Source organism: Oreochromis aureus, linkage group 19, assembly GCF_013358895.1.
Source record: "Oreochromis aureus strain Israel breed Guangdong linkage group 19, ZZ_aureus, whole genome shotgun sequence".
In the NCBI taxonomy this organism is placed as follows: Eukaryota; Metazoa; Chordata; class Actinopteri; order Cichliformes; family Cichlidae; genus Oreochromis; species Oreochromis aureus.
In genome coordinates, this window is record NC_052960.1 from 4,230,797 (window position 1) to 4,246,354 (window position 15,558).

At 38.8% G+C, this 15,558-nt stretch overlaps 1 protein-coding gene across 3 annotated transcripts; it reads left to right on the forward strand.

The window, feature by feature from the left end:
• The first annotated feature begins 4,440 nt into the window (after positions 1 to 4,440).
• Positions 4,441 to 13,373, forward strand: LOC116311095 (protein tyrosine phosphatase type IVA 2-like). 3 transcript variants are annotated; one of them, XM_031728120.2, is made up of 8 exons: positions 4,441 to 4,581; positions 5,126 to 5,271; positions 6,532 to 6,657; positions 7,898 to 8,523; positions 8,613 to 8,705; positions 10,000 to 10,130; positions 11,917 to 11,991; positions 12,076 to 13,373. In XM_031728120.2, the coding sequence occupies exons 4-8, from the start codon at positions 8,428 to 8,430 to the stop codon at positions 12,185 to 12,187; spliced, it is 507 nt and encodes a 168-aa protein (XP_031583980.1). In that variant the 5' UTR covers positions 4,441 to 4,581; positions 5,126 to 5,271; positions 6,532 to 6,657; positions 7,898 to 8,427; the 3' UTR covers positions 12,188 to 13,373. The 3 variants fall into 3 exon arrangements, with proteins under 3 accessions (XP_031583980.1, XP_031583983.1, XP_039459519.1); XM_031728123.2 differs by lacking the exon at positions 4,441 to 4,581 and adding an exon at positions 4,677 to 4,695; XM_039603585.1 differs by lacking the exon at positions 4,441 to 4,581 and adding an exon at positions 4,777 to 4,795.
• The last annotated feature ends 2,185 nt before the right edge of the window (positions 13,374 to 15,558 follow it).

Here is a 15,558-nt window from a genome sequence, read left to right on the forward strand (position 1 = left end):
AGTCCGGACGCTTTTCTTTCCAAGCTCCTTAGATTTCTCTTCTGTCACTGGCAATCGTAATTTTATTCCTATAGCACATTGCATTACATGCAAACTCAGTGTGCTTAATAGAAGATAAAAACATAAAAACAGTTTGTATTTTCTGCCTCCCTCTATTATCAGATTACAAGCAACAGTGCCGGGAACCCATATTCACTGCAGGTTTTCTCCATGTTGAACAAACCAAACAAAGATTTGGACTAAAGGTAAAATTAATATTCTCACAACAGAACAAAAATGTTAATTTTTTTCTTTAAGACATTGTGAGGGCTGAAAGATGCTGGAAAAGGTACGCTTCTTGAAAAAGGTGCCACATTTTTTGTGCAACCCTATGTAGGTACTGTATCTTGGAAAATATAGTATAAATGTAAAAATGTACATGGTTGTATTACTTATGTTGAGATTATCAGAGGGAAATCGATTCTGAGGGGCTGGAGTGGAAACCTTTTTCTGATTTGACTGATTTTATATGAAATACCCTATAAATAACAAAACGAATAGCAGGACGTTTAGGTTTGGGGGAAAAAATGGAAAAACATAAAAATCAAAAACCAGAGGAAGTTAAAATACATGTTTTTTCTCTAATAAGTTAATTTAAAAGTAAAAAACAGTGTAAATGTTCACATGTTTATTTATGGTTTTGTCTGAATGCTGGTTTTCTGCAGGTCAGTTGATAGATGGCAGGAAGGCTGCATGATAGCATAGGTGGCATAAATTCGATGTTGTTGTTGTGAAATTAAAATAATGTGATGTTTTGATGCAAAGGGGGTTGAGGTGGTTAGCACCACTGCAACAGCAAGGTGGTCCCAGGTTTGAATACAGTCTGCGGTTTTTCTTTGTGGGTTCTCTACATGCAGTCCGGCTTCCTACCATAGTCCAACGGCCTGCATGGGGTTAAGTTAATGGGCTATTCTAAACTGGCCATAGACGTGAATGCTTGTCTGTTTCTATGTGTTAGCCCAGTGATAGACTGGTGATCTGTCCACGGTGTATCCTGCCTTTTGCCCCATGTCGGCTGGATGGATGGACGCTTTTGTAAGGTGTTATAGGTGCAGAAATGCTAAGGCTGGGTAATTTTTGCCTATTGTCAGGTGATTGTTATGCAACAATGATTTCATAATACAGATAAGAACCCTCAGAGACCTGAGACCTGACAAATTTACCTGTTTGGCAAGTTTGGCTGCTCAACTCTGGATCATGTAGGAAGAATTCACCGTAAGACTCATGTATTAAAAATATTAACTTTATTCCAGTTAAATCCAGAACTGAATTAAAGACCATACATATAAAGTCTTAAATAATTAAGCCTTATCATTTGTCAAAGACCACATAGTACAAAATTATCTTAATAGAGCATTTTGTTCTCAGATTACTGGCTTACTTTCTAAAAGGCAGAGCCTTTAGTTCAGGAGACTGCTCTTCTTTGGAACTGGCTACCAGTTTTAGTTCAGGAGACAGACACCACTCTACTCTTAAGATTAGCTTCAGATTTATAGTTAGGGTTGATCAGGTGATTCTGAACCAACCCTTAGTTGTGCTGCTACAGACTGGGGCTGCAGGAGGGCTTCCCATGATGCACTTAACCTTTCTGCTCCTTTATTTTCTCTGACCTATTTATATCCCACTTCTGCATGCCATCACTCTGTAGAGTTTTGTCCTCGTTGTGTTCATAGTCTACCTGCCATTAACTTTTTCCTTCTTTCTTTCTCCTCACCACCCAACCAGTTGAGGCAGATGGCTGCCCCTCCCTGAGCATGGTTCTGCTGAAGGTCAGTTCCTCTTAGAAAGTAGAGTTCTTCCTACCCAGCATCGCCAAACAGGGATGTTTGATTGCTCTCTGATCTGGTTTTTAACCTTACAATATGAAGCACCAATTTACCTGGACTAAGTTAAAATTTGTTATGTATTGTTTTGTATAAGATGCAATGTTGAGGTAGAAAGGTATCAGTTGTGATGAAACACAGTAGAATGTGAACGGAAAAGTATGGATGGAGCGAGAAGCATGCATGCATACAGTATCACTAACAGAAGAAAAGCAAGATTTGCTTCTGAACAGAAATCCACTTTTTACCTTCAGTTTTCTTGGCAAAGGTGAGTCTGTTATCCAACCATAGTCCTAAGGATTTATAAAAAATGATCTGTTTCAGTTTTATAATCCCACTGTTACAAGTCATCCGACTGTTGGGGATAGATGCCCCGCAGATATGGAGAATGATGATATACGACAACTTTTTAGCATCTATTGGAGACCATAGACATACTCTAAGGAGTCAAAATCTCTAGAAAGGGACATATGATGATGATGGTGAAGTACTTGCTCAAAGTGGTCATCTGATTGTTGAAATTCTCTCTGTATTATTGTAGGGTCTTCCCCCACTTTCCCACGCACACCCACTAAAACAGACCTGCAATCAAAATGTATTTATTATCAGTGAATAATAAGTCTGACCATATTGAGGCCACACTCACTGATAACACAACAGCAGTAGAATTGATGACGCTGGCACAGTTTAACGTGGAGCTGGAGTCTGTTTACACACCGCGAAGAGCAAAAAGGCGGAGCTGTTACTGAGACGGTGAGCTCAGGTAGAGTGAAAAAAACAGCAGCTGTTCCTGTGATCACCATTAAAACCTTTACTGGGAAAAAGCGAGTGGAGTCCTTTGTCAAAGCACCTGATCAACAAACTCTGACACGACCAAAAGCAAACTCTGTAGCTGCTCCATTCACCGCTGCTCCGTTTGTTTTACACAGTCAAAATCTGCAGTAAGGGTCCAGAAGTTGTATTAAAATATGCAGATGAACTGTTAATCATACAGCGGGCTGAATGCTGACGGTAGCTGTCCTATTTTACATGAAAGTGATACCTGCAGCAAACAGGGGTGAGTATAAAGGGGGGCATTGGGTGACTAGACCTTATTAATTTCAAGGCTTTTGTAACATTTTTAACACTGTAAGTTTTTTTTTTTTTTTTTTACACTAGGTTGGACACTGAATTATTATTAATATTAATTATTAATATCTACACTAACATAGCATCTGTTTTCAGCAGCACTTGCCTCCTATTAAAGCCAGAAAGCCTTCCAAGAAGACAGAGAAAAGGTGCATTTCTATGCCTTAGTTTAGTTTGCAATATATATCTTATTTTATTTGTGACTTTTGACTGTACTTGAGATTATTTATACATTTTACAATTTAAGAAAATGTTTTCTTTTAAAAATATATATAATTTAATATGACATGTACATACAATCAAAGGGGTTTAGTTGTTTTTTGTGTTTTTTGACAGATGTTATATGTAGTTAAACGTGAAAACATTGCAATTTCTAAAATGGAAAACAATGAGCAGTTCATTTTGAAAGACCTGTGTTTTTTCTCTTTTGAATGTTTGTGACTGCTCATTAATAAGACAAAAATATTTCTTACTGGATTACTCAGTGAATTGATGGAATAATCTATAGATTCATCGTTTACTAAAATAATAGCTAGCTACATCCCTAGTCTTTCCCCTACAATATAAAGTGACTTGAGGTGACTGTTGATGGCCTATGTGACAAAATACACCAAAAAAAAAAACACCAATACAAAAAACATTCACTTATCCTTTGGCTGTTAAAAGTTGACATACTTCAGCTGTTCAGGTTCAGGTTATTTTTTTGTATCAGTGGGTAGATTTAGTCTGTAATACATGAGCATCCCTTTGTGGATGATAAGCATAAGAAAACATACTGAAGAAATAAATATTAAACAATCTACATTTGGTTATGCCGGATATTAAAGCGACCATTTGTTCATCTGAGCGATGAGCTAACTCCTATATATTTGTACTGTGTTGCTCTGCACAGGAGGAAACTTAAATTAAATATGCAAAAAGAGAAAGTCGTCATATAAAATCAAACCAGTTAGCCATTATAATGGTTTGTAATTAATGGTCTGTAATGTAATTGAGTTTGTGTTTCTTATGGATAAATATCCAAACCATAACATCAAGGTAAAGGAGGACGAGAAAATGGAAACTTGTTTCTAACAATTAAATAAATAAATAAAAATTGCAGAGAAAGGGGGAAGTTGAAATTTTGAGTTCTTTCAAATTTTTCACTTACTGACTATTTCTAAATTTCAAGATACATCAGATACATCACATTTTTTTCCTAATTCACAAGGTGGCCAAATTGGAAATGAGAACATTTCTTCAAACACAACAGGTGCTGTTCAGTTTTGAGTGAGTGATTTTTATTAATTATTATTATTATTATTATTATTATTATTATTATTATTATTATTATTAAGCAAAACTTTCATATAAAACAACATAGTGTCTTTAAGCTTGCGAATAATGTTCTTTCTTTTCTTTTTTCTTTTTTTTTAAACAGGCTAACTTAAACCGGAACATGCGTCATCATCACTTTTATTTTGGAAAGATGGTGACCGGAAGTCATCATGTCCTACGTTGCTAATTTGACGTTTCTTTTCAACATGTCTCCCTCGCAGACTCTCGTCCATTATTAGAAGCTTCTGGATATTTCGTGAAACTGCTTCGTTTTGTAAGTGCTTTTGTTCACGCTGTGCGTTTCAAATCTACGCTATAGCCGTCGCTATTGTCCAGCTAATGTTTCGTGTGTTAGCAAGGTCACTGTACTCGCTGTTATTTAAAGCCGGTGAGCGTTTTAGCCTGGAAGTGTTAGCCTGCTTTTTATTCTGCTTGTTGACCTGGTTTTTAACTGACCTGGCTTGCTGAGCATTTAATGACAGAAGAAGGTGCTGTTGTTTAGTCCAGTAAGACAGTTTGTAAATAATGTGCTGACATTTTGTTTTAATCTACATGTGTCATAATCGCACTATATGTGCCTTAAAAAAAAGCCAGCTGGCTTCTCGGTAATTTAACTGTAACAGCCGAGTAGATTAATGTTAAACATGGATACTCTCGTACAGGTATTTAAGTGATTAGCCTAGTTAAGTGTCATGCTATTTTGCGTTTTTTTTTAAAGTCATATTGCGTTTGGTTATTGGAATATCAACATATAAGCTAAAACGCAGCAGCTGAAGTCATCGATAAATATCGACGTGTTTTCTTCTTATTCGCTGCAGGTTAGCACTAAGCTAACGGGCCGTTAGACAGCCAGGACCCAGAAAAACAACAGCAGCAGCAGCATCATCAATGGTGTGTCTACATCCCGGAGCCGTCACATTTTCCTGTGTCCGCTCAATGAACCATCTCCTCAGCTCTCATCACGGTGAGTATATCACCACGCTGCAGTTCGTGTTGGACTCGGGTGACCATATTTCCAGATAAATTACATCTGGGATAAGTTTAGAGCCGGCTAGAAACATTATGTGGGCAGCTTGGAGAAGGACGGGAGATTAGCGCATCCAGCTGGTAACCTGTTTGAGTCTCTGTTCAGGTGCTGGTATCTCTGACGTGAATGTCAGAATGATCTCTGACAATGGTAAACAGAATAAACAACACATGTCTGTGTTTTAGGTTTGCGGTTTTACAGGCTGAATCATTTGTTCTCTGTAAGAGTAACACAGATGTACCATGAGATTTTGGGTCAGGTAGGAAGGTCAGACCAAGACACCTACACCACTGAGTATTTCATATGTCTAATGTGCAATGCAATTTAGGACAGCTCTAAAGGAGATGTGGTTTTGGTTTGCAAAGATAAACAAACTAAGAACTCTTCCCCAGATTATTTGTCATCCCAAACAGTTATCCAGATATCAGCTATCATGCACAGGTAGCTTTATTAGGTAGTCATTAAGCTTTATTCATGTCATTAAGCTTGTTATGACTATGTTAAGACTATATCTCCGACTATAATCCTTCAGTATTAACAGTGGCAGTTCACCTATCAGTCTGCTTGATCATATGAAGGATAAATATCCTGTATTTTCTTTCCCAGCCTTCTAAATAGAAAAGGAAGCTACATTTTTTCTGTACTTTTATGAGGTTGAAGGAAAGCTCCCAAAAGTGCCTTAGTTCTAGATGTTTCTCTACAGGAGCATAACAATATTCTTTAAGGTTTTCACACAAATGAATTAATATATTTTACTATATTTGATAGTTAAATACTCAGATATACTGGAATAGATTTTGCAAAAAGTTCAAAACATGACCAAGCTGAATAGGAGATGCTACGTGAACTCAGTGGGCTCGGGGTTTATCCACCTGCTTGTAAAACACAGCACGAATATCTTGATGCACTGAGGAAATACCAAACTGTAAAAACACTCAAGACCGAGATCACAGATTTCACCCTAGTGTTTGCATGGTTGTGTGTTCTCTCTTTGTTCTTTTTCAGTTGCTCCTCTCTCTCGTATCTTTGCTGGGTTTTAGTAGGGATGCGTCTATGCATCACTTTATTCTTTTATGAGCCACGTGTTTTTTGTGTTCACATTTATAAACCATTAAATGGTTACAGGAGGACAAAGGGTGAAAATGTTGTGCACTCTGGTCTCATGACTTCATCCTCTTCTTCATGTCTCACTCTCAGGCTGCACATGTATGGCGTTTGCGAGGCTTGGAGGGGAGTTTTGCCAAGCCCAGCACCTGCTGCTTATTGTGGACAAGTGAAAAGGAGACGTCAGCTAGGCACACTCACTGCCATTCACGCACACAGGTGAGTGAGCATAAAGGCAAGCGGTGCCTTCATTTTAAACTTTGAGGATAAAGTCTAGTCCTTGATGTGTTATCTCTACGGCATCAAAAGCTTTACTTCTACAGCCTGGCACCCGTGGCTCCATTTTAGTGCTTTTGTTAAACGTACCATATTAAAGCTTAAAGTCTTCACTTCAGTCTTCTGTGGTGATGATCATCATGCACATTCTTTAGAAACTGACTGTGATTCCAAACCGAATGTACTAACCATGATTTAAGGAATGCTTATTTTTCCAAACCAGTAAGTTTCTCCTGAAGGTGAAAGAGAATCAGCTGCATGCACAGCATGAATTCATATGCAATCCCTTCCTGAACTCCCAACTTATCTCCACAAATTTTATGCTTCTCAAGTGAATGCATAACATATTTTTCATGACAGATGTGGCAGTGAAGTCCCACCCAGTCACAAAAACAAGCTCTGTCCCTCTTCCTGTCAGGAAAACTGTGGAACTCGATGTCCCGAATTTAAAAAAAAACAAACAAACCTGTTATGCAGCCAGAGCTTAAAAATAACTTGGCTCAATGTCAATAAAATACACAATTATCACACAGTAAAACAGTTCAGAAAAGTAAAAAAATGACACTCACAAAGGAGCTCAGTTAAACAGGATATCATGAATAACCTGATTATGTTACAATAAGGAGCTTAACTATAAATGATGAGGTGGTAAAGATTTTCTGTATCTGTCTGTGTGGCAGTGGAGCTGAAACCACTCTTAAAGAAGGTGTTCAGCTGCATGTCCAGTATAATGTGAACAGGACAGTCAAGCTAATTATCCACAGCCACAGTCCTAGGATGACGTCTCCATCAGCTGATGTAGGAATCCAAACAGCGCGTTGTTTCAGACTGCTTCAGATAACAGTCACAAATTCCTTCAGTGAGCGATACGGACGTGTTCCATCAGCTGGCACTTCAGTACTTGCAGTAACATGTCTGGGATTGCACTGCAGTCCCTTCACATTTCCTCTTATCACTCAGATTAAATCTGTTTGTCTCAAAAGTCCTGAAATGACAGAAAATTCACTGGTAGACACAACAAAACGTGAATTTATAGAGACTTTAAAAACCATTTCATCATGATAAAAAAAGCGTCTCATTTAGATGAGAATTACATTTAAAGTTTACCAGTAAGTAAAAAGTCACAATAAAGCTTTTTTTTTTTAAAGTGACCTAAAATGGCCGACCCTTCCTGTCCTCGCAGGTCCCTACTGCCATCCCGTTCAACCCTTATGAAGAAGAGCCACCCTGCAGTCTGTGAGCTGTCTCAGAGAGAGGGGCAAGCATTGGTTTCAGCCTGGGAGTTTCCTCTCTGCTCTTCTTCTTTCCAGCTTTTCCTCTCCTCCTCTTCTTCTTCTGCTGTGATTTGTACAAGTCTTCTCTGAATGGGCTAATAGAGTTTAAAGAAGGAGGAGAGATCTGATCTTTTTCAGTCTTGATTCAATCCGCCAGAGTTTAACTCTTGCCAAGCCAATTTTACTTTTACTTTATTGCCAAGGCAATTTTTTTTCTATTTCTTGACCAAAATTTTGTATTTTTGTCAGATTGATTTAGTAACATTCACCAAAAACACAATTGTTTTTTTCTTTAAGTGGTGAGATTTTGTTTGTTTGCTTTGCATTTTGTTTTTTAACAGTCAGAAGGGTTTTCCCTCAGACTCTGTTACTCCACTCTTTGAAGCACAGTACTTTCCAGACTTTTATTCTTTATAATTAAGCTTCTCTGGGTATAAAAATGAACCGGCCGGCTCCAGTGGAGATCTCCTATGACTGTCTGAGATTCCTCATCACGCACAATCCCACCAATGCACAACTCGGAAGGTTTATAGAGGTAACACGTGTTTAAGATCTCTGCATGTTTTCTCCTTTGGAAGACACAGAAGCAGGATGTTGTGTTAAAATGTGTGATTTGATGTGTAGGATCTGAAAGCATTCGGAGTAAACACCCTAGTGAGAGTGTGCGCTGCCACGTATGACAAGACACCGGTGGAACAAGAAGGCATCCAGGTTCTGGTAGGTGATGCGTAGCAAACGGTACTTAGGTGGCTGTAAATAATGACAAGGGCAATTTGTGAAGAGAGACTCACACGTTGAGTTTAATGCAGCTGCTGTCATTAAAGGATTGTGCCAGCTTACAGTTCCAAAGTCTAAAAACACACAGAACCTAAATCAAACAATAAAGTGGGCTGAACAGTGAACGTCACCCACAAAGTGAGGAGTAAGAACTTGATCTGCAGGGTAGTTAAAGGATTAATGAGCTGAAAGAAGAAAATTAACCTTCAGGTGACTGAGTTATGCATTTCACTGTCCTGCTGTGATATTTTCCGTGCATCCATGAATCTGTTCTCCCTCTTATCTGGTTCAGGTTGTGGTTGAGTTGGAGTCTATCCCAGCAGACTACGAATCTCTCAGTCTATTTTTCCTACAGCTTTTCATGGTTTTTTACATGTTCTGGTGTAAGAGAGTTATGCAAAAGTGTGGGTATATATTTTTTTTTTAAATATTATACACTTCATAGACTTGGATTTTTTTGTAATGTCCCACTTCTCATCGCTACATCCTGATGTTTTCTGGTGAAATGTGGCTTGACCAGTATTGAAAGATATCCTAAAGAACCTGTTCTTTGACACTCAAGCAGCCAGAGCAGACTTAACAAACTGCAGATGGTGTTAAAGATGGATGTAGATGCGCTCATCAGCTTTAAAAAATATTACAGTTTCCAAAATTGGTATAATGTTCTGTTTGGTATGATGTAAAACGTGTGACCGAGGGCATAAACTCATCAGGAAGGTTTTTATTGAGGTGTCAGTGAGTTCACAGTCTGAAGTCTTTTTGTTTTTTTTGTTTTGTTTTTTTGTTTTAATTCTCCAACATCTACCGCCCCCTTCTGGCCATATAAAAAAGAATGCAAGTGTTAGGCTCTTCTACCTTGGCTTCACTTTTCAGACCCTGTTTATGTTAGTTTACTTTACTTTAGTCTTATATCACAGGGTTTACAGCTTTAGCTGGTTTGCAAAGATCGTTCCTAGTTGGGTCTTTAAAGCACAAGAAAATCAATATGTTATATCTCGCTTACAAGACCTGAGAACACTTGGTCATTTTAGTCACTAAAGCAGTTTGGTTTTCAGCAGAGTACTGGGTTTTCACACATAGCACATTATCATCAAATACACTATAGAACTATAACTATAGAAACGTCTCGAGCATTAAGGGGCAATAAAATAATTTAAAGGTAATTTAAAAACATATGAACGCTGGCTGGTCTGCAGTAAAACTGAGCTCCAGTTAATGCTATGCTGTTTTTCAGGATTGGCCGTTTGATGATGGATCCGCCCCTCCGGACCAGGTGGTCGATGATTGGCTGAGCCTTCTGCAGACAAAGTTTCGAGACGAGCCCGGCTCCTGTGTGGCTGTGCACTGTGTAGCTGGATTGGGACGGTGAGTATGAAGCTGACACGTGATTTATTCTGATGTTTAGGACACAATAATTTTATACATGGCACAATGTGTTGTGTGTGTTTTCACCTGCGTTTACTCTTCAGGTTTTGTTTGGTTAGTGTGTGTCTGCTTGATCTTTCCTACTTCTAAGCCTTATTAACCCTTTAAAGCCGGTCGGAGCGGGCACGCTCCGTTGTGTGTAACTATTTTTAAATCCCGGTAGCTCTGCAACCACGTAAGCTAGCGCAATAATTTTTTTTGCATATGAAACCGGAGGAGTTGTACTTACATTTTATGCCATCAGCTTGTCCTAGGTCACGGTTTTCTTCCACATATAGCTTTGCAAAAACTGCATAAAAAGCGCTTGCAGCAACAAAAACATAATATTCCAGAAACACGCTTTGCCGGTCCGATCAGCTGTTCGTAACACTTCCTACGTCCATCAGTGCGAACTATCGCATGTCCGCCGTGATCTGCCCGAAACCGGAAGTGACGTCATTTTGCGGAAATGCAGTTTTTTTTTTTACCATCAGGGGCTTATGAGCCTATACTTGTGTTTTTAAAAGTTGTGTTTGACTTTATGACTTTATGTGTCATTTCTGGGATGCTTAGGACTCATATTGCACTGCTGGAAATAGTTTATTTTGATGCATATGCTGTTTTTTTGCAAATTTGCATTATAATATTTATTTTCGTTTTTCCTGCAGTATATGAAAATTGGTGTATTTCAAAAATAAAACTATGAAGACACTTAAAATAAATTTCCTGTGGTGGGAAACTAGTTTGTGCAACTTTTTTGTATTTACAGTTTTGAGGGATAAGCCTCTTAAATTTCTCTAACTAGAAATGTATGTTAAAAAAACAAAAACAATTTTCAATTTTTTTTGTAGTTTATTGCACTTTTTTGCAATTTATGTACTTACTATGCACTTAATGCATACATATTATTAAAATTTGGGTTATAATGGTTGTATTGATGTATATCAACTTGAAATGCTCCCAAAAATGGCACTACAGCATGTAAAAATATAATATAAGCTCTGGCGGACTTGGTTCTATGGTAGGTCTTAAAGGGTTAAACAGACAGCAGCCACTGTGCTGACACTTCAAGATTGTAGCTCCTATTTTGGTAATGAGCATAATATAAACAGTGACTGTGCAGTTTAACACACCTTAACACACTTTAAGGATGACTGCAATAAAGTGACAGCTGACAAAAGCATTCATTTTGCTCTCGTTGTGGTAGCTTCAATTATTTCCCACAAAAACCCTGCCAAGTAAGTCACACAGGTGTCAAATAAATCAGAGCTCTGGAAACCTTTACGATTGGCTGGTTTGTACAAGTGTGTAAGTGTGAGTCTAAACATATGACAGTGTTTTTTAGCTGCAGGCTGCCCTTGGTGACTCAAAGCTCCAAATCGTCCGTCAGTAGTTGTCTTAGCTGCCATAATCTGACATCCAAATGTAATACACATTGTGTATTTGACTGAAAGGGTATCAGAAGAAGTAACACAACCAGAAGAACAAATCCCACCCCACTCTTAGCCACTGTTTAGGCAGACAACATGCAGACTAAACAAAAGTAGAAATATTGGCAAAGGCATTGTCCACTTGTGAAGGCTACAAGTGTAGGCTCTTAAAAGTTACTGAGTTGAATTCTCTTTGAGGCAAAGCATTAAACTATGAAAATGTCACCCCCAGCAAATGCAACTGAGTCACCTGTTATAATCTACCAGTCACATACGGGGTTAAAGTTTAACTGAGGCTTGTTGTTGTTTGTCCTCAGAGCGCCCGTGTTGGTGGCTCTGGCTCTAATTGAGTGTGGGATGGAATACGAGGATGCGGTGCACCTAATAAGACAGTGAGTACTAAGCTTTGATTCTGCTACTCCTTTTCTTGCATCGTATTTCGGAAACTGAGCCTAACGTCTCCTTCATTTTGCCAGGAAGCGCCGTGGAGCTTTAAACGCCAAGCAGCTGCATTACCTGGAGAACTACAAGCCTAAACTGTGTCTGCGCTCCAAAGATGCCAACGGGCAAAGCTGCTGTGTACAGTAGGACTCTTTGCAAAAAGAAATTGGAGGTTTTGAAGTTTTTATTTCCGTTTCTTTGGTTTCAAACCTCCCCCGAACATGTAGCAAAAACCCACAAATACTTAAACACAGATTTAAAAGCTTGTTTGTCTGTAATGTAAAAATAAAAAAACCCAATAAGATGTGATGAATAATGCAGCTGGCAGTATGTTTGACCGTGTTCTATAGTCTGCAGCTTGATATTTGCTCTAAGCTAAATGCTGAATAAATAGAGGCTTGTTGGTTTATTGCACATCAATCCACACAGTGACTGAGAGTGATTTATTTATGAGTCTGTCCTCACTGATCAAATCAATGTCCTGCAACCAGAATGCCAGAAGAAGAGTTTGAAAACACACAATATTTAAGATGAAAACATATGATGACGTGTTCTCAGTGTGATGCAAATGTGAGATTATCTACTTTCCTTTTATGTCCCAAATCAGTCATAAGCTTCTGTAGAACAAAATTGTGTTGGCTATAAATATTTGGCGCTGACCTCCATGGAAGTGAACTAACATGTGGAAGAACAGTTGGTGAATGTATTAACAAAGGAACATGTAAAGGCTTTGGTAGATTATCCTAGTAACTGACAAGCATTAAGAACATAATTAAAATCATCCAAATATTCTCATTTCTTCCACAGCATCATACTCGTTTGAGAGCCAGTAAACCGTATCGGGTATTAATCTGCCCGCTAACACTAAAGCATGGATAATCTGCTTGATGAAAGTCTGTGATCCACTCTGGGGTCCATTCAGACGCATTAATGTTCGCTATTAGACCTTAGGGAATAAGTTAGCAACACAATCGTTCAGATGATTTTACAGCCAAAGTTCTTCTCATCTCTCTGATCAATAGGATAATTTCTCAAATACTTTATGTGTTCCTGTTGCAACAACCATGTAACGGCACTGTGGAGCCACAATGGCTGCCACTGCAGCATTAATGGCCATAGTTCTCATCAATCTCTGGGTCCACTTAGCTCTTCAGTCAGTGTTTGTAAGATGTATCTGGTCTTTGTGCCGTTATTATAGATTTGATTTTATTTGTTCCTTCCTGTACCTTGTATCTGTTTGTATCTGTTATTTATTGTTTCTTTGTGAGATGTTTGTCTGATGGATGGGGGGGAAATCTTAGTCTTGGAAAATTAAAGTGTTTAGTAATCTTAACTGTTGGTTTTTGTATGTTTTGATGCAAAATGAGGCAATTTTGGCAGTCCCAGTGTTATTGCGACTTAAGAAAATATATTTTTTAAATTGTCTTTGGTATCAATTCATAAAATTGACAAATATTTAGATAGCCACATAAAGGAAACTGTAGTTAGACCAAATTATCCGGGGGCATGCTGTGTTCCTGATCATTTCAGCCACACCTATTGTTTTGTTTGTTTGTTTGTTTCTGGCACAAATATATTTAAGTTTAATTAAATGAATCCCTTAATCAAAATGATATGCAGAAAATCCCTGCATTGTACGGGTTTAAAATTTTCAGACGTATTAATAATTTATCCCCACAAAGCTCTGGCCATCTTCTGCATCAGTTCAGCGGTTGGACTGTTACCCACACCTGATTTCAGTGAACTCGCCATTGCACAAAGCGAGCCGGCCTCCGGCTGTGGTGGTGCTTGTCGGAGTGGAATCGCAGCATCACGTGGACCCTGTGGATGGCTGAAGGTTGATTGGGTTTATTGACTGACCTACAAAAAGAAAAAACATGCACAGGAACTGACCTTGAACTGATGAGCTGCAGCTGATTGATAATAATCCACCAACCGTGAGGGCCGATTTATTAGGTACAGTTTACTAGTAACTAGTTGGACTGGACTTTGACCTTCAGGACTGCCTCAATTCTTCATGTTCCAAATATGCTCTGTGTGACTGAGATCTGGTGACAGTGGGAGCCATTAGAGTACAGTCTAAGAACTGTACTCTAATGGCCCTGTACTCTCAGATGGTATGAACACTCTCAAAGTGTGCTCATAAAGTGGGACGTGGGAGGGATCCATGCTTTCATGTTGTTTGTCTTAAACAACATGAAAACATGGATCCTACCGTTTGAACACTGGAGCCGTGGTGGTTCTCGCGTGCCTGGAGCGCTGGGACCCTGATCTCCACTCGCACCGGGGTGGGCGGCCTGTACCAGGGTTGACTGCCTGTCTCCTCTGGGACTACCACTCCTTGGCTGTGGGCGCCCCATCTGGGACCTCCCTCCTCCTGATGGGATGAGCGCGCAGAGGTGTGTGGCCTTATGTCTTCAGTACTCTTGGGTGCTGTGGATGGCCCGGTTCTCCCGGACCCATCTCTTCCTGCCTCTGGCTCCTGGAGGACGCTATTACAGCTACCTACATTCATTCTCAAGTATGTTTCATAACAAAGACACACTCACACACTCTCTTTCTCTCTCTCACACACACGCACACACTCTGTCTGTCCTGGCTTAGACATTGTCATACTGTATACCACATATAATGTGGTACAAGAGAAGCCTATAGAGAATTTATAGAGCTAATCTTGGAAAAGCAAAATATGTTTGGCTCAGATCATAATTCTGATTGCAAAAGCTGCCAGACAGGATTTAAAAAACATAAATAAAGAAAAATAATTGAGTCATTTTCACTGAGATTAAAAAAAAAAAAAAAACACAAGCTGCACTTTGTAAACCTTCAAATGCATTTAAAGCTTTGAACATGAAGGTAATTTCTGTTTACAAGTGATTGACCACATCACAGTAATAACAGGCCTACAGCGTGTCAGAGGAAGCATTACAATAAACTTAGGGCAGTAATTTAGTCCTTTATGACTTTAAAAGGAGCATCATGGCTCATTGAGGACATAAATACACACAGGCAGACAAATCGTCCTTGGCAGCAGAGGACAGCTCTGTGATAATCTGCTGAATTTATGACAGCTGAGCATCTCTAAGCTCAGTGTAAGCTATATAAACCCTGTGTGTGAGTCCACGGTGTCCTATATCGTCGTTTTTACTTCTTCCCGTTTATTAAAAGGGGATAGAAAATTAAAGACGGATCTTGGATTGAAAAAAATTATCTTGCCCAACAATTCTGCTGTTATAGAAAACTATAATTTTGCAAAACTATAAAGTTTATTCAATATATTAATTGATGCTTACATTTTAAAAATGTTTACCTAAATGTTTTTTTTTTTTTGGTTAGGTCCACAGAATGAGCTTAAAGAATCTCAGCTTTCACATTCAGACTTTGGAATTGAGACTCTTTATTCTGTATCCATGTGCTCTCTTTTAAAGGACCAGGAAAACTGACTCCTGAGGTGTATAATGGACATGTTATTTCTTACATTAATTAATTAAACAGTCTGGCTTCTATTCTGAGCGGGA